Below are 27,489 nucleotides of genomic sequence, written 5' to 3' on the forward strand. Positions count from 1 at the left end.
TTTCAGATTGACTGAAAACAAGGACAATTTAAATAAATTTGTAGATAATTTCTTTCATTTCAATGAATATTAAGCTGTCAAGTTCTATTTTCTGTAGGAGAAAGTGTAGATAACAAAAATATTATTTTATGTGATCTAGGGACAAAAGGTATTTTAATGCATATTGACCTTATCTAAGCAATCCTTTGCAGAATTTTATGTTAGAAAACATACTATTTTGTATAATCAACTCCTTAAATATTTGTTCAGACCCTTTTGAAAACGTTGGCTTTTTGTTTCCTTTGTCCCAGTCAGCATCAGACGCCCACCTTTTCTGTCTAACACACAGAGCAACTTCTGCTTTAATTGTTCCCTCCTCCATCATTTGACATATATTCTGACATAATAAAAATATTTGTGTTCTTGTTAAGTGCGAGAGGACAGTGCCTAAATGCCCTTCACTACAAATGTTGCCTTTACAACCACAAATGGAACAGTACAATTATAAACCATTTCTTAATCCAAAAAAATGCGTCATATCATCGTCACTTAAATCAGCAAAAATGCCCTTTATATTTACCATTTGGGGAGGAAGGTTTTCATAATCCTAAAAGAGTCACAATTACTGTTAAAAGAGAATCTATCATAATAAAATTTTTGGTACTGAATCTACACAAAGATAGGAAGAAATCTGAATACATTGTTTAAGAAAAAGCAATTTTTCAGCTGCCTGTTTATATATTTCCAGCAATTACGTCAGAACAGGATTCTTAAAACCTAACCAAAGTTTTCTATGTCTCTTTAAGAACTACATATCAAATAATACTTTCTAACACACAAAGCCGTTTCTTGGAGTCAGCTTGACAGGGTGCAGCTGATGTGTTTATGAAGGGAAGGGTGTTGGTCAACCAGAGGTGGTAGTCTGTTGTTTCATAAATGACTTTGAAGTCCAGTAGAGCTCTGGATCAGATGGCCCCCCGTGAAGATTTTCTTTGTGACAGCATTAAATACAGTATTTGATATCATTTATTTTTGCAGGAAATACCAATGAACTTTGTGGATCCCAAAGAAATTGACATTCCATGTCATGGAACTAAAAATCGCTATAAGACCATTTTGCCAAGTAAGTTTCTTGAATTAACTAGTTTGTGTTGTAAAGCGCAAGCCTTCCCCATCCACCCCTACCTCACCATTTCCCATCCTCACAACTTCCATATACACACCAAATGTGGAATTGCAAACACATCTCAAGACTAATAATCGTTAAAGTGGAATTTCCTGGCGGTCCAGTGGTTAGGACTCTGCGCTTTCACTGCCAGGGCCTGGGTTCAATCCCCGGTCAGAGAACTAAGATCCCGCAAGAGGTGCAGCCAAAAAAAAAAAAAAAAAAAGACTAATAATCATTAAAGTGGTCTAAGGTTAATAACTTTATCTTGTATTACTCTTAAAATAATGGTCTGCTCATAATTTCAGTAGACACATGGTTCTAAAACTTTACTGTGGCACACATTATGGTCAACTGACTTTCACTAAGGGTGTCAAACAATTCAGTGGGGAAAGGCTAGTCTTTTCAATAAGTGATGCTGAAGCAACTGAGTAGCCACATGCAAAAAAAACTGAAGTTGGACCCTGACCCACACAGCATACTAAAATTAATTCAAAATGGATCAGAGGCCTAACTGTAAGAGCTAAAACTCTAAAACTTTTCACATAAAACAGATGTAAATCTCATGACCTTGAATTAGTCAATGATTTCTTAGATATGACACCAAAAGTATAAGCAACAAAAGAAAAAAATGGGTAACTTGAACAAAATTTCAAAGTTTTGTGCTTCGAAGGACACCATCAAGAAACTGAAAAGATGATAATGACACAAAATGGGAGAAAATATTTATAAATTATACATCTAATAAAAGACTTGTATCTATAATATATAAAGAACTCTTATAACACAATTAGAAAAAGACAAAGAGCCCAATTTTAAAATGAGCAAGGGACTTGAATAGACATTTCTCCATAAAAGATATACAAATGGCCAATGAGCATGTGAAAAGATACTCAACACAATTAGGCATCAGGGAAGTCAAAACCGAAGTGAGATAACACTTCATAACCACATGATTATAATTTAAAAGACAATAGAAAGTGTTGGCAAGGATGTAGAGAAATTGGAACCTTCATACTTTGATGGTAGGGATGTAATATGGTACAACTACTGAGGAAACAGTCTGGTAGTTCCTCAAAAGGTAAAACCTAAAGTTACTATATGACTCAGACTTTCTACTCCTAGTTATATGCACAAGAGAAATAAAAACATGTATCCACACAAAAGCTGTACACAAATATTTGTAACAGTATTTTCTGTAATAGCCCAAAGAGTAGAAATAACGACAATATCCATCAACTGATGAATGGATAAATAAAATGTAGTATGTTCACACAACATACTATTATTCAGCAATAAAAAGTTATGAGGTACCGGACTTCCCTGGTGGCACAGTGGTTAAGAATCCACCTGCCACAGGAATAAAGACACAGATGTAGAGAATGGACTTGAGGACACGGGGAGGGGGAAGGGTAAGCTGGGACGAAGTGAGAGAGTGGCATGGACATATACACACTACCAAATGTAAAATAGATAGCTAGTGGGAAGCAGCTGCATAGCACAGGGAGATCGGCTCGGTGCTTTGTGTCCACCTAAGAGGGGTAGGTTAGGAGGGGTGGGAGGGAGACGCAAGAAGGAGGGGATATGGGGATATATGTACATGTATAGCTGATTCACTTTATTATACAGCAGAAACTAACGCACCATTGTAAAGCAATTATATTCCAATAAAGATGCTAAAAAAAAAAAAGAATCCTCCTGCCAATGCAGCAGGCACGGGTTAGAGCCCTGGTCCAGGGAAGATCCCACATACCGCGGAGCAACTAAGCCCGTGTGCCACAGCTACTGAGTTTGTGCTCTAGAGCCACAAATACTGAGCCCTCGTGCCACAACTACTGAAGCCCGAGTGCCTAGAGCCCATGCCCCACAACAAGAGAAGCCACCGCAAAGAGAAGCCCGTGCACCACAACGAAGAGTAGACCCGGTTGCCATAACAAGAGAAAGCCCGTGTGCAGCAATGAAGACCCAATGCGGCCAAAAAATAAATAAAATTAATTTTTTTTTAAAGTAATGAGGTACTTTTTTTTATGAGGTACTTCTTTTTTTAAAGAAGCCATCACAAATGAACTCATACTGCATAATGCCATTTATATGAAGTGTCCGGTGTGGCAAATCTGTAGACATAGAAACTACAGTTGTTGCCTAGTGGTGAGAGGCATGAGAAATGACTACTAAAGGGTATGAGTTTTTTTGGGAGATAATTAAAATGCCATCCTTGCTAGAAACATTCTATATACTATCTTGTATCCTTACAGAAGAGTCTAGTAGCTATAGGGCTGCCTCCAGAGCCAATCTGCTGGGGTTCATATCCAGCTGCACCACTTACTGTATGGCCGTGGGTAAATTTCTTAACTTCATCTGTGAAATGGGAGTAGTAAGTAGTAGCCACCTCACAGGGTTGTTGTAGAGCCCAGTGCTTTGCACATGATAAAGTGCTCAATGTTAGCTATTCTCATCATAACTCAGAAAGATACTATTGTTCCTTTCTTACAGAGGAGGAAAGTGAGGCTTATAGATATTAAAGAAGCAAGATTCAAATCCAAACACATCTGCCCCCATGCTTTCCACCACGGATAGTTGCACAACTCTGTGGATTAAACAAATAAAAATAAATTATGCGGTGGCACATTTTAAACGAGTGAGTTGTATAGTATACGAATTATATCTCAAGAAAGCTGTTACCAAAAGACTTCATTGTGCATAACAATCACCTAGAGTCCTTGTTAAAAATCTAGTCCTGTGCCCCACCCTGGGGATTCTGTTTAAGTGGGTTCTGTTGGGCCCAGGAATCTGTACTTCTAGCAAACACCCAGCTGATTCTGATACAGGTGATAGCAGGACCACACTTTGAGAAACACTTTTAGACTATGTTAAAACTAAATTTAACTCCATGAAATTTATCGATGTCAAGCAGTGAGCTAGATGCCGGGAACCAGTAAGGAATAAGGAGCAGCATATAAGATCAAGGAGGTCACAGACCAGAGGAGAGACATGTAAATAAGTAATTATGTTCAATGTAAGAGCCTGAATAGAGATCTTGCCTAACCGGTGTAGGAGGACTGAGTAATTCTGCCTAGAAAGGCAAAAATACTTTGGAGAAGAAGCAATATTGTCAATCACTAAACAAAGCTATAGTTGGGATTTGGGCAAAAATCCATAAACATCTCAAGGCAATAGCTCTGGAAAGGTGGAGCCACGAAGATTTGTTTTAGAGTATTGACATTGAAATAGTAGAGTATTCATAATTCAGTTCATTAATTCACTCATAAAACACCAAATTCTTCATATTTATAGTAATAGAGCAAGAATTACTATTAATAGTGTCCTTGGGCTTCCCCTTCTGTTGGAGGTGTTTCGGAAACACATTGTAACAGTTACTCCACTGTAACATATTTTTAATTGGTCTGTATAGTTAAACCTATTTACCTAAGATATAGTCACTGTTGAAAGATATTTTATAACTATAATTGGCTGAAGGGGATGAAAGTGCTGTGTGTTACAACTGGTCTCTCTCTCTCTCTCTCTCTCTCTCTCTCTCTCTCTCTCTCTCTCTCTCCACCCCTCCACCCCGACCCCGCCACCCCGGACTCTCTCTCTCAGGACTTTTCATCTGAAATTTACCAACCATAAGTAATTAGGGCATATACATGTATTGCAAGTATTATACTTAACCACCTAATCTCAGAAGGATTTGGAAATTATTAGGACTATTTTAAAGTTCAGCCTTCTCTGTTTCCTGCCAGATGCTATCAGACAACTGCTTCACAGTCCTGTGTCAGCTTTTCCATTCCCAGAACTGGGTGGGTCGCTTGAACCAGGGCACCTGTGCTGACAACTGATGTTGCAAATAACAGATTTTCTGTTGAAAATGTCTATAGCCTGAATACCCCACCCACCCCCTGTTGCACAGAATATAATCTAGTAAATATAGCTTGGACAAGCCACATCACTGGCTGGAAAATCATCAGAAAAGACTGGAATGAATATGAAAAGCTGCTCTTTATGGTTTATTTTAGACTGTAATATGGCATAAATTTGAAACATTACATAAAATAATAATCTTAAAATGATTACTATTTTAAATATTCTAATTGTTTTTATTGTTTTAGCCTACAATAAACTCTCAAGTTTAAAAGCTTCCAGCTTGTACATATTAGTGAGTTTGTATAATTTGGAGGATGTTTTGCAGCAGAAATATGGATGGCCAAGAACCAATTAAATTGTAGCTTTTTTTCTAAGGACAGTGTCAGCCTGGCTCAGAACAATCTTAAGTGGTAGATTAAAGTGCTTAGGTCAAGTTTATGTCAAATTACTTTACAATATAAACAAATATTTGTGATAAAAATTTATCTATGTCCTAAACACAAGAGCAATGGGAAAAAACTGATCATATATCAATGTGAAATTATTTGTATAACAAAGAAATATAACAAGAAATTTTATGTATATTTTTTCCATGCAGCCAATTTATTTATACAACTATAAAACAATATAAATCGAATTTTAAAACCCTATTTACTCTGACCATCATTTTATATTTAAAAATTTAAAGTCTAGTATTGTTTCCTACTTACATTATGTTTTCCATTTCACTGTATAAAGTGCCTAGAACAGAGTAAATATGCAAATAAGTGAACCACTCATTAAAGCAACGAGTTGTGTGACTCAGCAAAATACTGGAGTTTAGACTTGATTTCCTATCCTGGCCAAAACATTTACAATTTATGGAAAGCTACTTAATCTTTCTGTGCCATCCTTTCTTTGTCCCTAAAAATAGTAATAGTGATACTACCCTGTAAGGCTATTGAAAGAATCAAATAAATGTATGAAAAACGGCTAGGAAAGTTCCAACTAATAGTAAACCCTCAGCTCATGTTAGTTTCTCCTTTCCTTCTCTACCTAACTGAATCCATCATTAACCCCAGAAACAATTCCAGAAAATAAGAACACTAACCTTGGAGAGAAACGTTTACAGTTTCAAAAACAGTATTGAAGAGCCCTGTTTTCTCTTATAATGTTCACATGCATGTTAAAAAGTGAATTTCATATAATCTATCACTGCATTGCCAAATTCAGCACTGTCCACTAAAACTCTCTACAATGATGGAAATATTCTGTATCTCCAGTGTGATAGCCGTTAGCTGCATGTGGCAATGAGCACTTGAAGTATAGCTAGTGCACTCAAGGAACTGACTTTTAAATTTTATTATATTTTAATTGACTTAAATTTACCTACATGTGGCTAGTGGCTACCGTAATGGACAACACAGGCCTAGAGTCTTCTCTCTCTTCCAACAAATTTGAAGATGATTCCCAATCACCTTGAAGGTGTGGCCAGTCCCTGCTTTCCTTCCATTTCCCACTTATCTTAAATTCATCTCTGAAAACTACCCTATTCCTCTCATTCCTGCCTTTGCCCATCACTGGGAGTGATACACTTTTCCCTCATCTAATAGCTTCTTCTCTGACTTCAAACCTTAAACACATTTCCTCCTGGAGAGGAAATCTTCAACTCAGGATCCAGGTACCATTTTGTCTGTTAAAAAGAAGACTTAAGATTGCCAGAGGGTATTTTAAAGAGATCAAAGTGGGGAAATTTGATGTGTTCTATACACCAAAACTTTATGTGTTCAATAATTTGTTGAGAGGAAAAAAGAAACAAGAAGGAGGGAAGAAGGTAGAGGAGAGGAAGGGAAGGAAGGGAGGGAGGAAGGGAGGAAAGGGATCTAAGGAGGAAGGGAGGGGAAAAAGGAATGAAAGAGGAAGAAAGCAAAGGAAGGAAAGAAGGAAATACTGAATAAAAAGGGAAGAGCAGAAGACAGGGAGGAAAAGTGATCAGTGTTCCATATAATATTTGTAGTTATTATTGATACTTCCCAGATGGATCATAAATGGTATGCTAAGCATTTAGCATATAATTCAGAAATACCAATTCTGAAAAAAGTTATCATAGTGAATTTGACTAATATGTAGACTTAAAATGCATCACATGAATAAACTTATAACAATAAAGATGAAAATAATAACTGATGATGACAAATTTTGTTTTTTTAATCCTTGACATTTTTATTAGACTGAAAACACTAAAAATGCTTTGGTTGGAACCAAATTTATTTTCCCCTACTCCATCATATGTTGTATTCTTGTTTTTGTTTTTGTTTTAATATTTGGAAATCTCTGAATACTTGGAAATACTATAAATTACCAATTTTCAACATAAACTTAATTAAGCTTGACAGGACACCTGCTTCTAAGCAATTTTCGGGTTGAGTTCCCAGTAAATCATATATATCGTAGGCATTATAAAAACTGAAGGAAGTGGGCCTCTTTTCAAGTCTGAGTGGTTTAGGGCGTTTGTGGAAACTTTTAATAATCAGTGGATACTGAAAAGTAATGGAAGTTTTCCTGTCCCCTTTGCTATGAAAAGAAAAAAATTGAAAAAAAGCATTGTTTTAACTCTTTCTAATCGAAATTAATTCTAATGTTAAACACTCTCTGAGCCACATACCAAATAGAAATCACAAAGGATACAAACGTTAATTAAAGACAGCCCTTGCTCTCAAGGGGCTCATCACAAACCATTGAGGGCAAGCAAACATTTAAGCACTTAAAATACAAGATGTTAAATTCTAAAATAAAACTCAGGCAGCCTGAGCAAAGAAGGGAATGCCAGTAGAGCAACCACCAGCCACATATGGCTAAGTAAATTTAAATGAATTAAAATTAAATAAAATTAAAACTTTAGCTCCTCAGTTTGTACTAGCCACATTTCAAGTACTCAATAGCCAACATGGCTAGTGGTCACAATTTTGGGCAACACAGGTAAGGAACATTTCCATTATCACAGAAAGTTCTATTGGGCAATGCTGCTCTGGACTGTCGAATTGTCAATAAGTATTCATAATGAAATGAATGCAGTGGGCAAATAAGTTTATAAATAATACCTTCTTGGAAATTCACAGAGTATATTAGCATAATATAGACCCTGAGAAATTCTGCAGTGAAAAGATTGTTGTTCAAGTTTGTTGAATTCAGTGTTTTCCATATTTATTTGATTACTGAACCCCCTTTTTAAGGATGATCTAATTTATAAGTTATATGACCTAATTCTATATGTTATAAAAGAAATGATTTACAGATAACAGTTTGGGAAATACTGCTGTGGACAGTTAGGAACCATGGATGGCATTTAGGCAAGGGAATGATGTGATCAGATTTTATTTTACAAAGACCGCCTTGCCAGCTATGAGAAGGATGGATGGGTAAAGAACAAGATTGAAGGCAGTTAGACCAGATGGGATGCTCCGGTCCTAGCCTAAGAAGAAAGCCTTGGGAAGAGGGAGGCAAGATAAATCCTAGCGAGTTTCAGGAAACCAAATGGACAGAACATGAATATGGAGGGTCAAGTCCAGCTAGTTTTCAAACACGGGCTCAGGAGCTGTGGTAGCACACGCAACATAGAATAACACAGGGCTATCAGGAGCACATGATCATGTGAAGTTTCACAAAGCTGTAGTATATCCAGAAGGAAATGAAAATTTTTTAAATGTGGTCTATAAGTGAGGAGAGTAGTCTGGTGTAAGATATATATTTGGGAGTCTCCAGGATATGGGTACAAAATCATGGGGATGAATCAATCACCCAACAAGGCAGTGTCAAGTGAGCATAGAAGAGTGTCAAGTTGAATCCTAGAATCAGCAACATTAAAGGAGGCAGACGAGGGACTTCCCTGGCGGGCCAGTGGTTAGGACTCCACGCTTCCACTGTAGGGGGCACAGGTTCGATCCCTGGTTGGGGAACTAAGATCCCATATGCCATGCAGCACAGCCAATAAATAAATAAACAAACTAAAGGAGGCAGAAGAAATAAGCAAAAGATTGAAAAGAGACCATCGAATAGGTAGCAGGAAACCCAGAATGCTGTAACGCAGCATCCAAGGGAAGAGAAAACTCCATGAAAAGATATATGATCTACAGTTTTTTAATTCTACACAGAGCACATGAAAAAATAAGTACCACCATTGGGTTTAGTAGCAAAAGTGTCACCAGTGGCAAGAGCAAGAGCCGTGTCTGCATAAGACTAGGGTTAGGATAGATTGGAGTGTATGCAAGAAGGATCAAAGTGTAGGTGAGGAGGTGGGCAAAATACACACTCAGACTTCACCTGTCGGGAGAAGAAGAACAACAGAACAATTGCTAGAGAGGAATGCATAGAACTGACTTCTTAAAAAATGGAAGGGGCCATTTAAATCAATGCAATAGACATTTACTGAATGTCTATTACATATATAAGCACTGTGCTAGACACCAGGTCTTATACAGATCATGAAAAATCCCCATCCTGGCCTTCAAGAGGCTCAGAGTGTAACCGGGTTAAAGAAATCACAAAGGGATTATTTACGTAAATGTTGGTAAAAATCACCACCGTGGTTCACAAAGAGCCTTTCAACTCTTCTTGATGGAAAGTGATTTTAGAATTTAATACTGTAATAATCTATCCAATATCAGATATTTGTGATGTCAGTGAACAAACACATGGTAACTAAAGACAGCTTCTTCCAAGTAGTGAGAGCAGATTTGGACTGGACCAAGTGTTTGCTGTTGCGGAGGACAGAAAAGAGACTTGAGTAGGGAGATATGGTGCAAATTCCAAATGCAAAGAATAAGAAAAGGAGCGTAAATGAGAAATGGGGTCAAGAATCAGAAACCCACCAAAAATGGCATAAAGTAGAAACTCATCATCTTGGGCTTATGGACGAGATCTGTGTCAGGACAAGGGGTAAAGATGGTCTCAAATGTCCCTCAGTAAACACGGATCAAGAGACAGACACATATTTTGGAGATTAATCCTTTGTCAGTTGCTTCGTTTGCAAATATACAGCAGAAACTAACACACTGCTGTAAAGCAATTATACTCTAATAAAGATGTTTAAAAAAAAAAAGAGAGACAGACACAGCCACACCAACAAAAAACATTGACACATGCCAGGTGGTCAGTATATAAGTGTGCTATGTACTGGTTATTGGTGTTCTAAGAAACTTAAAAGAGTAAATCTGGTTAACACAGTCTTTCTTATTTTCTTCATTAGATCCCCTCAGCAGAGTACGTTTAAGACCAAAAAATGTAACTAATTCTTTGAGCACCTACATTAATGCTAATTATATTAGGGTAAGTAAATAAATCTAAATTTCTTTCTGATGAGCATGTCAATTTACTATTTGGAATTGTTAGTTGTTTTTTTTTTCCCCCCCTCAGAGTTGGTTACTAGCAAGTTTGTTGCTTTTTTTTTTTTTTTGCTTGCTTGGTCATAATCAACCTTGGTAGTGGGTAATTTATAGTAAGTCTTCCTTTCCTGTGTGTCTGTGGCTATAGAGCTCCCTCTGAGGTGCTCTGGGGAGGACTGAGCTTTAGAAACCTCAGTACCATATGCTGTGCCTGACTTGCTGGGAGAACAACCCCAAGAATTGTGGTGCTAGAATCAATAAAGCTGCAAAAGTCTGTGTTGCTTTTGGATTATCAGAGCTATTTTGTTTTGAAGATCTTTCACCTAAACTTTCAGTGCAAGGCATGAACTTCAAAGCCAACATTTTTGTCTCCTTTCTCAAACTAGGGCTACAGTGGCAAAGAGAAAGCGTTCATCGCCACGCAGGGGCCCATGATCAACACCGTGAATGATTTCTGGCAGATGGTTTGGCAGGAAGACAGTCCTGTGATTGTTATGATCACAAAGCTCAAGGAAAAAAATGAGGTATGACCTTTACCCAAGTACGGAACATTATATTTTTTCTGTTGCTATAGAAGAGAGATTGTTTAAGGAAAATTGCCATATACTTAATAACAGATTTAAGATGGAAACATTAAGACATTTAAAGGCTAGGCCACTTTATGCTTCCAAAAAGTAGTAATTGGTGTTCTATGAATGAAGACTTTCTTTCAGTTAAATCAATGTACTTGGCATACACGGATCACATTTCTACCCATGTATCTTTGTAAGGAAATGAGGGGCCATGAATTATCACTCTGATTTAGAGTCAGGGAAATAAAAAATTGTTCATTTACATCCCAAGCAATTTTTGAGCACCTACTAAGTGAGATACTATTTTAGTTGCTGGCAATATATTAGTAAACAAACACAAAGATTCCTGCCCTTGGTAGATTTTAACTTTCTAGTTGGGGAGGTACAAACAAAAAACATAATTTCATAAAAATATAGCATATTAGGGCTTCCCTGGTGGCGCAGTGGTTGAGAGTCCGCCTGCCGATGCAGGGGACACGGGTTCGTGCCCCGGTCCAGGAAGATCCCACATGCCGCGGAGTGGCTGGGCCCGTAAGCCATGGCCGCTGAGCCTGTGCGTCCAGAGCCTGTGCTCCACAACAGGAGAGGCCACAACAGTGAGAGGTCCGTGTACCGCAAAATAAAATGAAATAAAATAAAAGGAAAGTTGTGTAATTCCCAAAGGGTGCTTTCCTAGGCACTGCTTACATTTCATGGCATCTTTTTTTTTTTCCCTTTAACATCTCATGGCATCTTATTGAGATAATTTCCAGTCTGATTTTAGTGAGCATTTGTGATTATTTGCTTGTCAAAATTACTATACCAGGGCCTCACCAGGACAATCAGAATTTAAGAAAACTGAACTTTCCTTTATACTCCTTTGGTGAGTTATAACCTTTGATTATACTATAACTCTGCTGCTAATCAAGAAATTTCAGGCTCACAAACAGCAATTTAAAGTTTTTTAAAGTTTGTTGTTTTCTTCCATTTTTGCTGCAATAGATAAAGGATCTTTTTCTGAAATTTATCCTGGAAAAAAAGTACATTTTTTGGCCAGTAGATGAAGTTTTATACTACATTAACTATATGCTTACTAAATAAATGCATTTCTATGAATCTTATATGAAAGCCTGAGGTGGCATAATAAAAATAACCGAATATTCTCAGGTGTTTCACCCACGATCAATCTGTCAACATAATAAGCTACTGACAATTCCTGCACAGTTGTTTAATATCTGTGACAGTTTACCTTCAAGGTAGGAAAATATTCTTCAAGTTTTAAAGGTGTACTGTCTGTATATATACACCCATACATACATACATAGAACTTATGTAATATGGCAGACTAGATAATCTGAAAAACCAGTCATACTGGGTGAAATATGATACAGCATGCATAGCAGAGCTTGGGAGGAAAAAGGTAAATCAGTCAAAAACTGAATAAAAGGCATAAAACCAGAGAATTACAGGTTACTTGTGTTTTAATGACAATATAAGAACTGGAGACAAAGCCTTGGGCTTGTAGGAACCAGGACTTGGAACTGAGACCTTCCATGAAGTGAACACCTTCAAGGGCTAGGCCTTCAGTGAAAGGGTGAACCACAAAAATAAACCTACCTACCACAATAGGATTATAAGAGGAAATGAATCCAGCGAAGTCTGGCCTTCTCGTGGGATCAATAAACAGGTACTCTTGAGTATTCAGAATTCAAAACCCCGGAAACACCAAGTGTTAAATGATAATATACATTAGTGATTCTTTTATTTATATAAATCATTTATAAACTAGTTTATATTCATTTAAGTAATAATATAAAAAGTAATACTGCATTGGTAACGCTCTTGTGGCACTTTGCAAAAACTTTCTGGATGCATGTACTCTCGGCATACACTACACAGAATTTCCAAAGAAAAAGCCCAGCCAAACATAAGCTCAGAAGTCAAAATTCCGAGACACACATGTAAATAAGCAACATAAGTAAAAAGCAGAAGAGGCCACAAATAGTGGAAGTAGACCCACAAGAAATTGAAATAATAGAAACTATAAATAGAGGCTGTTTTATAATTAAGCACACAAAATATAAAATAAAAAAACTTGACAAAAGAACAAGTTACTATCAAAAAAGACTAGGAAGGGTTTCCCTGGTGGCGCATTGGTTGAGAGTCCGCCTGCCGATGCAGGGGACATGGGTTTGTGCCCTGGTCTGGGAAGATCCCACATACCGCGGAGCGGCTGGGCCCGTGGGCCATGGTCAGGGAGCCTGCATGTCCGGAGCCTGTGCTCCGCAACGGGAGAGGCCACAGCAGTGAGAGGCCCGCGTCCCGAAAAAAAAAAAAAAAAGACTAGGAAGATTTAAAAACAAACCAAAGAGTCCTAGAAATAAATATTATACAGACATTAAAATGAAAAAAAGAAACATCATGAGATAGTTTTATTAGCAAGCTGGACACAGCTGAATAAATAATTACTGGATTAAAAAATAGAACTAAGGAAATTACCTAGAAGATCAAAATGACCAAAAATATGAAAGAGAGTTTCAGACATATAGAGGACAGTATTTAGGTGTCCAATATATGTCTAATGGATATTTTAGAAGATGAAAAAGGAGAATATAAAAAAAAGAAGTAATATTTGAGGAGATAATGGCTAAAGATTTTCCAAAACTGGTGAAAGACTCGAGCTCTCAGATTTGAAAAGCACAGTAAATTCTAGGCTGGATAAGTAAAAATAAATCCACAACTAGACACATCTGTGGAACTGAAAAACACTACAGAGACTATTTTAACAACCAGAGTGACTAACAATTGACTTCTCAATAGCCAAAAATCAGTAGAGTAATACCCACAGAGGAACGAGAGAAAATCACAGACAACCCAGAACTCACACAGGATTTAGCAATATTTCCTAGATCTGAATAGACTGTACTACTCCTGCCCACTTTGGTTTGAATTACAATTTTCTGAATAGATTGTCACAATGTGTTTTCTCAAAGCACATTCATACCCTTATTAATTCTATTTCTTCTATTAAAAATAAAATCTTATAAAATCAACATAGAAAAAGCACTGTGATGTATGCAATTACATAAATATAAGTATGTAAATGTTTTGAAACAAGTTATATTTTCCACAGAAAACATTACTTTCTTCTTACATATTTATTAAGGATTAATACTTGGCAAAGCATATGTGAAACAGTATCTAACAAGGATTAACGAATAGGTTGTAGTAACTGTGTAAGATAAATTATAATTTTGGTGTCTTGAGCATTTCAATCCTCAAATTTTGTGATATATTTGTTTCCTTAGACAAAAAGTCAGAAATACACCAATAGTGCTTTAACTTGTTCTTGAATCAGGGTTTCATCAGGACAGAAGAAGCCAAGATTGATGGTTAGTGAGAAAGAATTCCCTAGAAGTTGAGTAGGATGTGACATATTTTAAAGAAGTCCAACAAAGATAGTATGAACACTTGGCAAATATGCCAAAGCCCCAAAAGACAGTTATATTCTTCCCTTCTGTCCCCAAGACCAAAGTTGTGATTCTAAAAGAACTGCTGTATGAGTTAAATATGTATTTCAAAGTGACACTGAGTTGATTTACTGATGATGCTCAGACATCTCCATTCTGAACGTGCAGAGGAATAGAGCCCATCTTGTTCTTTCTTTTTCAAGTGCATCATACTTGGAGTTAACCTGTTGGTACCATTCTCAGAATTCACATTCTCCATAGGAGAGCCAAGTAGATCTTTTGAAAAGCCAGAATTTTTAAAAAATAATGGCCACATGCAGTGGTTGGGAGTCCGCCTGCCGATGCAGGGGACACGGGTTCGTGCCCTGGTCCGGGAAGATCCCACATGCCGGGGAGCGGCTGGGCCCATGAGCCACGGCCGCTGAGCCTGCGCGTCCGGAGCCTGTGCTCCGCAACGGGAGAGGCCACAACGGTGAGAGGCCCGCGTACCGCAAAAAGTAATAATAATAATAATGGCCACATAAAGGGTGATTGAGGTTTTTATTTTTCTCTTTGGCTGCATAATTCAGAAATTGAAGAGGTATTATTTTTTTCTTACCATTTTTAGCCTCTTGCCTTTTTAAATGTCTGGGATATATCTTCTGGAAATATCAAAGTAAATAGATTATGTTACATGTTTTCTATGTGTAATTTGCTATGTGTACTTTCCCGTGGCCAGTCATAATTCCAAATATTGCAGTAAAGATTTTGACTTCTGTTATTGTTGATTACCCATTAAATTAAAATAAAAATTCCTTTCCGTCCAGATTCTCTAAAGATGTAAATACAATACTGTGGAGGAAACTTTGATGTTTTACAGATCAAAATGATACTGAGAAGTCTGGCTCAAAAGAAATAGGCAGTAGACTTCACACTGCCAGGAAGATGCTGTTTACCAAAAATGTGCCAACTTTCAATTGTGTTAAGCGTCATTGTTTGGAACAGACAAAAATCATTTCCTCCAAAAATATGTGAAGGTGGAGTTATCTTTAGAAATTCCCAGGCTTTATATTTTCATGAACCTTTCTATTTTCTAATACATAAATAAAGGAATAAGTGAATAGTTGCCAGTTCTTATTCAATAATCCCAATATTCTCATAGTTACTTTATAAATGAGAGTAAAAAATTTTTAAATAGAGCTGAAGAATCAGTTATCTTCTATGGCAAGAAATGAGAAGAGATTTTTATTGCTGGCAAATTTGATTTCTTCATTTAGATAAATCTCAAGAAGGGAATTCCTTTTGAAAGAAATAAAACATTGGAAACACAGTGTTCAGACTTTCAAGGTGAACTATTGCTTGACTAGAGAAGGCACAGTGGCCAAAATCTGCAAAGCTGGAGTTAGATCAATCTAAGCAGGACAGGAATCATTTGCATATTTCCAAAGTCCTCAGACTAGCTCAGACTTTCTCCTAGGAAAGAAGAGAAGTAGTATGAATGTTGGTCATAGTATACATACTGGGGAAGATATTTTCTACTGACTGCCATTTATTAAATATACGTAGTAAGCACAGTTCATAAGTTAATTCTGTGCATTTTCACTCTAACTCTACAAAGCATGATTTACTATCCCTATATTATGGATGAGAAACTGAGGCTCAGAGCTTAAACCATTTGCCTACAGCCTCAAAGTAAGTGAGTGATAGAGTCCAAATTTTAGTACAGGTTTATTTGATTCCAAAGCTCATGTACTTAATCACTGCCCCAACATAATAAACGGGCCAAATAAGGGTACAAGACATTAGAAGACAAGAGACCCACTGTTGGCTTCAGGGAGCAGTAAGAAGTGAGGGAATTACTTGGTCATTTGGCCTAACAAAATACTTATCTCAAGTATTTAACACAGCCGTATTCTTTCTTATTATTTACATTTTTCATCTAGATTCAGCTGTGACTTAAATACTTACAAACCCCATTTTGCCCATTGACCTATTCACACTTTGCAAGCAGTTTGACCTCAGAAAGTGAAATACATAAATCGTATTTTAAGTATTCTCTGTTTTCATCCCCTTCCTTCCTCTCTGGTAAAATTACGGAAAGGATTTATTTTAATTACATTCCTTTGTCCATACAGCTCATATGGTGCCATACAGTTTTCAGTAGGGGCTGCAGAGTAAGTAAGTGCACAAGGGAACATAAACCAGGCAAAGCAACAGCACACAGAGGCAGACAAGACACCACATAGCATACACGAGTTGAGCCGTTTGATGTTGTCTGGGCATAGTAGGGAGTGAAGGGAGATAGGACTGGAATGTTAAATTTTGCTGACGAATATAGAGAATAAAAGAGGGTTCTGTATTCATCGTATATTCTGCTTTTAACATTATATTATGAGTGCTCTCCATGTCATTAGTAACTCATCAAAAACATGATTTTAAATGCTAGAATTTCATTGTGTGCATGCTAAAACGTATGTAATCATTTCCTTATTAAGAGATATTTAAGTCATTTCCAATCTTTTTACCCACATCTTTGATTATTTAATTAATGTATATTTTTAGGTGTGAAATGACCTGGCTAAATGCTGTGGACTTTTGAAAAAACATGTTTTCCAGAAATATATCTAACTGTACCACATCTTTAGCATCTGGAATTCTCCAGCTAACCTTGAAGACATTCAGTACATTCCTCTTTATAAAACATCCAATGCTGTATTTGTGCACATTCATTCATTCATTTGACAGATATTTATCAACTGTCAACCATCAAGCACCAGTGTAGGTGCTTGGATTATATCTTTATTGACAAAACAGACAAAGATCCCTCCTTTCATGGAGTTACAATCTAAAAGGGGAGACACAATACACAAGAAACAAAATTTTAAAATATTGTATACAGGTACAAAATGTTAGGTGCTATGGGGGGTGGAGAAAACAAACATGGTAGAGTAAGAGAGATGGAAGACAGTTTGCAATGAGATAAGGAGGTCATTTTAAAATTTATAAATGGCAAGCCTATAAGAATTTTATGAATACAAAAGAAGATAAGCAATGACTTCATTGAGTCAAGCCACAGCTACTCTAGATATCTTTACTTAATTAAATACATCCAGAAAAGGTGGGGTTTTTTTTTTGCAATATAAGTATTAATTATATCCCATGTTGACCTTAAGTTTCGTGATGAAAATCTGATGGGTATTCAGTTGGGAATGACTGGCTATTCAATATATAAGTAACTTATACTTAAAAATAAAGTAGACCTTTTTTAAACTGTACATTTGAAGAGAAAATAAATTTTTCTGATAAAACACTCGTAATTAAATGTTAATTATTCTATGTTATATTCTAAATGAATGAATGAAAATACATCTTCTCAGCTATTTAAAGTAGCTAAAAAAAATTAGAGTTTAAGTTAGATAATCTAGAAAGTTCACCAAATATACATAGAAAGTCTAGAAACTGGGCTGTTGATCTTCCAAATAACTAATACTTATTGAGCATTAACAATATGCTTAGAAAGCAATCTTTACAATAAACGTATCTGTAAATCCCACTAAAAGAGGACACGGAGACACAGGGAGGTTAAGCAACCTGCCCAAGGGCAAACGGCTAGCAACCTGACTCCCAACTCCTCACCACTATATACACCCTCCTCAAATCTTCTCCCTACTTAGGGTGGGAAGGGAGAAAGTTCCAGTCCAAGCAGTGATTGTGGCCAGAGAAAAGTGTGCGGGATTGCTTACAGGTCCAGATAAAATCTCTAACACGTTCTCTCCAGGAAGGAAAGAGGAGATGAACAAGCCATTTTGATTTGGTTTTAAAGAAAACAAAAAGTGTCAGATCTGCTCATTCAAAGTAGTGGACAAGGGGACCTCCCTGGTGGTCCGGGGTAAGGAATCCTCCTTACAATGCAGGGACGTGGGTTCAATCCCTGGTCAGGGAACTAAGATCTCACATGCCGCGGGGCAACTAAGTTCACGAGCCACAACTGCTGAGCTTGCACGCCTCAACTAGAGAGAAGCCCACGCACCCCAAGGCAGTGTCCGTGCGCCGCAGCGAAAGATCACACGTACCTCAACGAAGATCCAGCATGCCGCAACTAAGACCCGACACGGCCAAAATAAAGTAAAACAAACAACAACAAAAAAAACAAAGTAGTGGACAATTTGAAAGTGTGGATTGGAACTGTGATGGGAGAGTCCATGCTCAAGTTAGAGGTCAGTCTTTGAAGTGTGGGGTGGACAAGAGGATTCACATTTTGTACCAAGAATGAAAATAAACGAGCAAAGTCCCATAATCAGAGTGTCTGTACAAACAAGGTCAGGGAGGGTAATTTGCAAGACAGTGGAGACCCACTGACTGGTATTCTGCTGTCCTGGAGGACCAGAATTAGATATTTGGTATCTAGAGAAGCACCCTGACCTACCACTGCCCAGCAATGCCGAGCAGCCTAAGCTCATTTCCTGAAAGACCAGGGGCTTGACAGTTATGCTACCCAAGCAATTAAGAGTAGCCAGAAATTCAGAGGCTGACAGCCCCAAAGAAAAATTACTCACCTGTCCTTGCAAACATGCTTACATTCCAAATATAACTTGGCACCTTAATTTTTAATCTGCTAGGTTCTTTTCAATTGCTGTAGCCTGCCTTACTTCTAACTATAGTTAGAAGCCTTCTTATTTGACAGAGTTAATCCAAAAATAAATAAATAAATAAGAGTGGAGACTCAAACACACAAAAAAACTCTAATGTTTTACTTTGTCTTAAAACAGGTACATTTGTTCATATTCAAATTTGTTCATTATTTTATTATGGAACTGTCTTTTTTTATTTTTAATATTGGTTCTCGGTCATATAGTTTGTGTAAATCACGCCCTTTATATGTCATTGAAATGTCCCATTTAAGTTTCTTTGAAATGTGAGAGAACATAGAAAAATTTGTAAAGCAATATGAAAGCAGAATCCTGTCTATATTTCCAAACTTTGCCCTTTTATAATGGTCTCACCTGTACCTGATTTGACCACAGTTTTCTTTACTGATTTACTTTTTTTCCCCAGCGAAAACCTAATTAGCTTATGCAATTATTTCATAGAACAATTCTTTTTTTCTTTCCACCCTCATGTTTCATTGATTTATGTAAAGTTTCATTAAATTACTGGGCTCTAATAACAAGTACAACTGTCATTAAGAGGTTCGGATATAAATACCACTTGTTGAACATACAGCTCAGCAGATAGTGACAGACTTGCTGGACTTAGTAAGAGAGCAGAAAGAGGGCTTTCAGTGTTCCACGAGCATCAGCATATTTCATAGAGGGAAGGGAGGGCATTGATTATTGCTGTAAAAAGAAGTGTCGGTTATTAGTGCAGAAATCAAAAACAGAAACTTGAATGTATAAAGTGATATTTGCTCAGAGGGTCCTAGCCCCAAGAGGATGGTCCCAGAAAACCTTATGAAAACACCTGAGCTTCAGTTTTATCAGCTGTAAAATGATAAAAAAAATAATAATAACAACAATATATACTCTCTGCTCTACCTAACGCAAATGATCGTGGAAGGGATTCAGTGATATAAGGTTGGTGAAGGTGCTTTTAATATTAAATTGCTGCACCTATGTTACTAATATTTAATTGGAACACTAAGAATTAGAGTAACCAAAACCATAATAATTTTAGACAATCTGACCCATTCTGTCTTATATGCAAATGTAACCCAAATGCAACTGAGTATCTTCTTTTTGTTTATTTAGAGCCACTTTCTATGTGATGATAGTCTTTAGCTCATAGAGCAAAATCTCTTTGATTTTAAGTGCATGGAATTTAAAAAGAAAGTAACTTAAAAATAGATTTTTTTTTCAGGCAACTAAAATACTAGCTAGACCTGTTCCTTCTTTATACACAAATAGTCCTAATGTGGGTGTGAGAGGGATGGTCAAAGAAAAAAAGATTATAAAAATATCAGTTTGCTTTGCATTGCGTTCTACTTTTGCTGTAAACCACTGATTATGAAACATTGGTTGATGTCCAGAATCTTTAGTTAGGGTTCACTAATTACTTGTTTGCACAAGAGACACATGACCTTCTGGAAACCTCTTTGTCCTCCAAATTATGAATTCTTGGAATTAATAGATAATTTTACTGCAAGAATCAGCCCATCTAGCAGAAGAATAGTGATGATTTGGGGTTACGTACTGCTAGATAGCGTGCTATTTCAAATTACCTACAATTATTATGGTTTCACAATATTATCTGTAAGAGAGCATTTTCCTTCCTTGCATTTTCCTTTTTTATATCATTGTTAGCACCACAATAAAGAAGCCCTAAAAAGCTCTTCACAAAACTAATTTGAACATGAACTTGTGCTCTTAGAAACAACTATGTTTGCCACTCTCCCTCACTTCATATTCAAAAGCACCCACACTTCTCTGGTCTCTTTTTCTCCGTTCTCCTAAAAGGGGGAAAAATGTATTCGGTGTGTAGAAATAAGCTATTGTATCTCAGAAAGGAGATGGGATGCTAATTAAGGGTTGTTTGAATGAACAAGTCACATTGCATTGTCTACTGGGAGCCTGCTGCCAATTTCATTTTTGGTAAAGAGTCAAGAAAAACATTCAAGAGGGCCCCGGCAAGCTTGGGAGAGAAGCGAGCAGCACTTCCATTTATCAAGTAGGTGCACAAGCCTGGATTGTATTGTTAAGAGTCAGGGTGCAGGCTGAGAGCTCCTGCCTCGCAGCTTTTCTTACCGGTTTCAAGAGCCACCTTCCCAAAGAGGGGCCTGCTCCTCAGACGTGATCTTGGACAATGGGGCCACGTATGCCAGACTGCTGGGCCACTGAATGCCTCTTTCTTTGTTCAGTACCTTTTTCAAGATTCTTTGTCACTCTTCTTGGATTCATCCAGGAGGCATGGGTTTTAAGACACAAAATAGCTCGGGTCTTGCAGCGAAATAATTGATGCTCCATTGAAAGAAACCAGGCACATTGGTTAGTATGATTACCTTTAACAAACTGGGGGAATTTGAGACATTTGGCAACTCGTAAATGAGGAGGGAAAGAAATTGCTGTATTTTTAAAAGATTGCTTTTTTAAAAAAATTATTAAAATATAGTTGATTTACGATGCTGTGTTAGTTTCAGGTGTACAGCAAAGTGATTCAGTTATACATATATATATATATATACATATATATATATGTATAATTCTTTTTTAGATTCTTTTCCGTTATAGGTTATTACAAGATTTGGAGTATAGTTCCCTGTGCTAAAGATTTCTTTTTTTAATGTTAATGTTATATTAGCCAGAGTAAGCCTTTAGCCTGATTGCTTGACAGTCTTGGGTGTGGGGTGGCGTGTAAATAGAGGTGAAAATGATTTACTTTGTTTGGAAAAGGACCAGAACGTAGAGGATGCAAATGTGTTTTTATTGTAGTGGATGAAAAACACTGATTCCACTAGGTGAAGTGACTTCCTTGTGGCTTTATCACATAGAGTACTTGGTACTTAGCATGATAGAGCCCCAGAGGTCTGTTTCTGATACTTTATGTGTCTTTTCCTTTAGTTCTGTAATTCTGTAATGTTTTTGCTGCTACTCTTTTAAATCTATAAGTACTTAATTTTTTTCAAGTTTGGTCACGTGCCTTTGACATAGATGTAAAGAAACAAGTGTCCTGAGGACCTCAAAGTCCCTGTTGAAGGCAAGAAGTGAAAGAATTTCTCTGTAAATATGCATGTGTGTTTGAAAGAAAATCATGAATTCTATTTAAACAATATTTCTAAAATTAAATTGCTTCCCTGGGCACTGAAAATAAAATGTCAACTTTCACACTTCACATTCTTAGTCATTAAAATATGTGGCAAGAAATTAATAGCTCTTTTGCAGTTGTTTAAAAGGCAAAATAATAAATAATATGAGCTTATACGTATGCTTGAGTCTCATTTTGTAGTTTTTTAAATAATGTAGCTTGGATATCATAAAAATAATATAATATTTAATGCATGATCTAATGCATATTTAAGTAATAATCTAATCACTTTAGATCAAAAACCCATTCCATAACTGAGTAGTTGTAAAATAACAATAATTAATAATAATAACATCATGTTTTTAACGCCTACTGTATGCCTGGCTTTGTCTTAAGTGCTTTCCATGTATTAACTCTTGAGGAAACTGAGTCCAGAGAGATTAAATATCCTGTTTATGGATTCACAGATAAATGGTAGCACCAAAATTTGGCCCCAGGCTCTCTGACTCCAAAGCTTGCACCTTAACCACCACATTATATTTTCTTGCTCGCCATATAATTATTGTCACTGCTATTAAACCCTTCAAAGAGGATCCATCATAAAATTTTTTTAAATAATTTTGCTATACATTTATTTCAATGGATCCCATAGGCGAAAGGGTCATTGGTCCTAGAAAATATAATACCTTAGGTGTATTAATGGTCATTACATCTGCTTTACATACAAGGGAAACTGGATTCTGTGGCACCTAACACATTACAGATACTCTAATTAGAGACTTTTTTTGATGAAGCAGGAAATGTGACTTGCCTCAATCACTGTGGGAAAACATTCGTTTTAATCCTAGTCATCACAGGATAAACTCTAATATTTGGATCTTAGCTTCCTAATTCTTAATTCAGTTCTTAATTAGTCCTTAATTTCTCTATGGGGATTTGGAAAATTTTGCCTTAATTATTTTTTGGTGTGGGATTAATAGTGTTGGGCAGACATATGTAAAAATTGATATTTTATTTAAAAGCATTGAGATATAATTTATACTACACTATACATACTATAAAGCTTACCCATTTAAAATGTATGGTTCAGTGGTTTTAGCTCATTTACAGAACTGTAAAAATTGATACTTGATTTTTTTATATTAACTAAATAGAAAATTTTCAGATGCTTGAATAAAAAATACTCCAAGGCCATTGAAAACCATTAGTATTTGCTTCTTTAATATTTGTTCTTCTTTCCCCTCCTCCAGAAATGTGTGCTTTACTGGCCAGAAAAGAGAGGAATATATGGGAAAGTCGAGGTTCTGGTTATCAATGTAAATGAATGTGATAACTACACCGTTCGAAACCTTGTCTTAAAGGTAAAACTGTGGAGCTGTAGCTACCTACAAAGTAGGCGATGTTGGAGGATTACATTTCTACTTTGAAATTATTTATCCTAATAAGTACTGCAGATTCAATTTAAATAAATTAAATAATGTCAAGATCAAGGAGAAATTATAATCACTCCCTTAAGTATTTCTTTGTTATCGGCTACTATCAGTATGTGGAATTATTAAATTAATATAAGCAGCAATTAAGGAAATTCACTAAGTGGGAGGCTCAGGTCTTCTACTCTGCATAAATATGACGTCTCTGATTTAACCTTTTGAATGCCTTTAACTAAAGGCTTGTGCTAGAGACTGTACCATGATTTCTTTTTTTAATGTCCCTTTGGTCTAAGCAGATTTAAGTAAGGCCTGGAAACTGTGAAAGGGAAAATCTGCGCTTGTGGGAGGCAAGAAAAGCCTGAAGTGTTGATGAGATCTCCCAAAACCTGGAGTCACAGTCATTTATGGGGACTTTCCCGGACCACATTATGTCATAGAAAAGTTATTTAAATTTGGGGCAGCAGATGCTGAGGACTGTTGCCATGGTATTGTTTTTACTTCTGGAGAGCAATCATCCCAAAGATTCCAGTTCTATCTAGAGCCTCATTACTGGGACAGAATCACCGCAGAGAGGAAGAGGGTAGATGCAGAGCCGCGAGGCACTTACTGAGACCTGTTCAACACGGTGTTCTCAAGTGCCTCGTCCACACCAGGCCCCCCACTGGGTTTTGACGTGATGTGCATGGACCCTCACTCAAAGCATTTCTAATCTAGTGACCCCCTTGTCGCTCCTTTACTACAGGAATTCCTCACTGCTGTGAAAAACTGGAATTTGGGATGAGTGTAGAATTATTAGAGAGACTGACTATAAAATTAAGCGTTCTTATACTGGTCAATATGTTTATAATAACGTCTCAGGAATGTTCAAAGAGCAGGAAACGCACTATATCCTGATTCTTTCTTGGCTATATCTTCATCTAATATCCATTGTGTTTATTATAACAAATTACAAACATATATTTAGCATATGTATGTTTTCTATATTAAATATATCTTAAACATATGTACTAAATACATATTTATCATTTAACAGAGCAAGGCTGTCAAACTTTGGCATCAGCATAGTTACAGTAAAGTTTTCTCAGGGTGAAAGAGTATTCTTCAAAAATCTCCTAGATTTTTTTTCCGCCTAGAAATAAGTTGCCAGCAAGATGGGAGTGATAGAAGGCATTCAGTATTGTGGTTTGGGTGACTTTTAGTTCCACAGGACAATGAAGCATCTGGTGGCTGTTGCTATTTTCAGCAAGGAAGTCACACGCAACACGTGAAGCATTACTGGTACACCTCATGGCCCGATCACAAGACTCCAGCCAGTGCCCAGCCCCTTCTACAGCTCATGCTGGATGTGGAAGAAGACAGACTTGCCTCCGTGGGCCGAGGGCCTGTGATTGTCCACTGCAGGTAAGGGATGAGCTGTCCTTTCTGCGTAAGCAGCTGTCCTTCGTAAAGTCATAGAGCAGGTGGAAGTTGGGTTTTACTTCCTGGTTCTGACTTGGCTGATAAATTAAATATGTATTGAAAATGATTAACTTCCTCATACTTGTGGCTTGACCGAGACGATACTTAACAGAAATGAAGTGACATCATTAGCGTATTTTCAGCAAACAGTCACACAGGGGAGAAAATATCACTTCTAATTAATAGCTCAGGGAACAGGGGAACTTATTCACTCAGTCCTCTACCTTGAAACGTAGATGGACTCAATTAGTCTCATCAGTCTCACGTATGCTAGGAATGATATATGGTTTTTTAATTATCAACAGCCTTTTGTTGTTTCAAGATGGCCCCTGGACTTTACTAGGATTGTATCTTGATAACATTTATTATTATGTCAAATTTGGTGAAAACCAGTCAACTATTCTAAAAGTTACCTTATGAAAAACAGATGGAAATAAATTTATGAAATGGGAAGTGGGCAAGTGGTAATTCGCCAAAAGGAGAACAAAGTGCTGTTACCAGAACATGCGGTACTGGAGGCTGGGCCGACACAGTGACAGATGTCCGCAGTGGTTCCCTTCCCTAACGTCTAGCTTAAAGGTCTTCTCCTTTAAATTATACCTCTTCCCCCTGTTTTCCCATTAGTGTGCCCAAACTAAAGCATGTATTTTAAGGTTATTTATATAACTGGCCATCTATTCTCCATACTTTCTCCAAATAATTGGTGTTACTTTATTGACTCTCCTAAGTCTTGTAAGATAGTTTTTGATATTGTTAAGAAATAAAATATATTATTTTAGATTATAATTTTAGCCTTCTTTTGAACCTTTGTGGTTTAATTAAGGGTAAAATTTACTATATGTCTATTTATCCAAAGTGTCATTGTCTAGTTTCTAACATTAGGCCTCATCCTAAACTTAGCTTGGGGCTGAAGAAAAATACCTAACTGGCCATACTTTAGGGCTGGAAGTGTCCCCCACCCAAAATCATAAAACAGTCAGGATATCTAAAATGAACTTACCATTTCCCCTGTGAAACCAGCTCCCCTTCTGATTGCTATTTCTAAGAATGAGACCATCTTTTTTCCAGGCACTCAACATCAAATGTTGACAGTTATCTTTGGCCCTTCTCTCAATTCCAGCCTCCATATCTAATCAGTCACCAGATTGGCTTTCCCTTCAAAGCTTCTCCCATAATCATCACTTCCTGCCCAACCACCCAAGTTCAGGCCCTTATGACCTCACCCATGTATTTTAGAAGAAGTCAGCTAATTGCACATACACACCCCACTTCCCCATGCTCCACCCCTACTACAGCCTATTCTGTGCACTCCTCTTGGATGAGGCGCCTAAAACCCTCTTTCATCACGTGGAGTCTATGCTCAGCACTTCTCAAAGGCTTCCCATTCCCTAGAGCAAAAGTTCTTAACCTCGGATCTGTGGCTTAGCTATGAGGGCCAGTGAACTTGAAATGACTTGAACAGATTTGAATACATGAAGTTAGGTGAATTTTCTGGGAGTGAAAACTCATTGTTTTCAACAAATTCTAAAAAAAAAAAAAAGGAAGAAAAAAGACTACCATTCTTTTACCGGATGATGTCCAAACCTTTTAGCTTTCCATTTAAGATCCTTTATAGGCCCCACTGTACCTTCCCAGTCTTATTTCCCACTGTTCCTCTAGTGTAACTTTCTCTTTAAGCCAGACTAGCCTACTCATTGTCACTGTGTTCTGCGGCAGTTCTTTCCTTTTACCATTCTCATCCATGGAACATTCTCTCTCCTTCATGATAACCAAAATGCCTGCCATTCACAGGGTATAGTTCAAGTCCTGTCTCTTTATTGAGACAAACTCTCCATAGACACGTCAACTAAAAGGGACTCACTCCTCATCTGAATTCCTCTGCACCCACATTCAACAGGAAGTAAGTGCCATGTAGGAGAAATAGTGCTATTTGAGTGCCAAGAGGGGAATTATTCATCCAAACCATGAGGATTGAAAAAGCCTCTAAAAGTTGGAATAATGTTGAACAGGATCTTGAAAAGAGGTCCAATGTTTGTGGTTTTAAAAGGCGGGAGGGAGGGCATTTCCGATTGGAGAAATATCCATTAACACAAAAAGAAAAATTAGAAAATAGGAGTTTTTTGCAATGATTCAAATGAAAACAATGACGCAAGGGGTGCAAAGTTGACAGCAAAAAGCTTGAAAGTTCGTGACAGTCATATTATGTAAGGGCCTGAATACCATGGAAGGGTGCTTAGACATTGTGCTGTGACCGTTGGGAGCCATCTACAGTTTTTGAGTAGCGAGTAATATGATCCGGTCCCTGTTTTAGAAAGATGAACCTAGCAGCTGTGTATATCATGAATTAGCCCAGGAAGAGTCTTGAGCCTTGGAAACCATAATGAGATCATTGCTAATCATAAAGTAAGATTTCAAAAACGTGAGCACAGTTTATAGAAAGGAAAGCATGGATCACAACAGCTCCGCAGAGGTGGAAAATATAAGAATTGGTAACAG

At 37.1% G+C, this 27,489-nt stretch overlaps 1 protein-coding gene across 3 annotated transcripts in view; it reads left to right on the forward strand.

The window, feature by feature from the left end:
• PTPRR (protein tyrosine phosphatase receptor type R) overlaps positions 1 to 27,489 on the forward strand; it is a 257,281-nt gene that overhangs the window by 212,675 nt on the left and 17,117 nt on the right. For 2 of the 3 annotated variants that reach the window (XM_032646704.1, XM_032646702.1), the window contains 5 exons: positions 1,018 to 1,102; positions 10,233 to 10,312; positions 10,755 to 10,892; positions 23,356 to 23,466; positions 24,779 to 24,936. In XM_032646704.1, coding sequence (XP_032502595.1) covers positions 1,018 to 1,102; positions 10,233 to 10,312; positions 10,755 to 10,892; positions 23,356 to 23,466; positions 24,779 to 24,936 — 572 coding nt within the window. The remainder of the gene's footprint in view (positions 1 to 1,017; positions 1,103 to 10,232; positions 10,313 to 10,754; positions 10,893 to 23,355; positions 23,467 to 24,778; positions 24,937 to 27,489) is intronic. The other variant, XM_032646703.1, reaches the window with a different exon arrangement.

Source organism: Phocoena sinus, chromosome 10, assembly GCF_008692025.1.
Source record: "Phocoena sinus isolate mPhoSin1 chromosome 10, mPhoSin1.pri, whole genome shotgun sequence".
NCBI lineage: Eukaryota > Metazoa > Chordata > Mammalia > Artiodactyla > Phocoenidae > Phocoena > Phocoena sinus.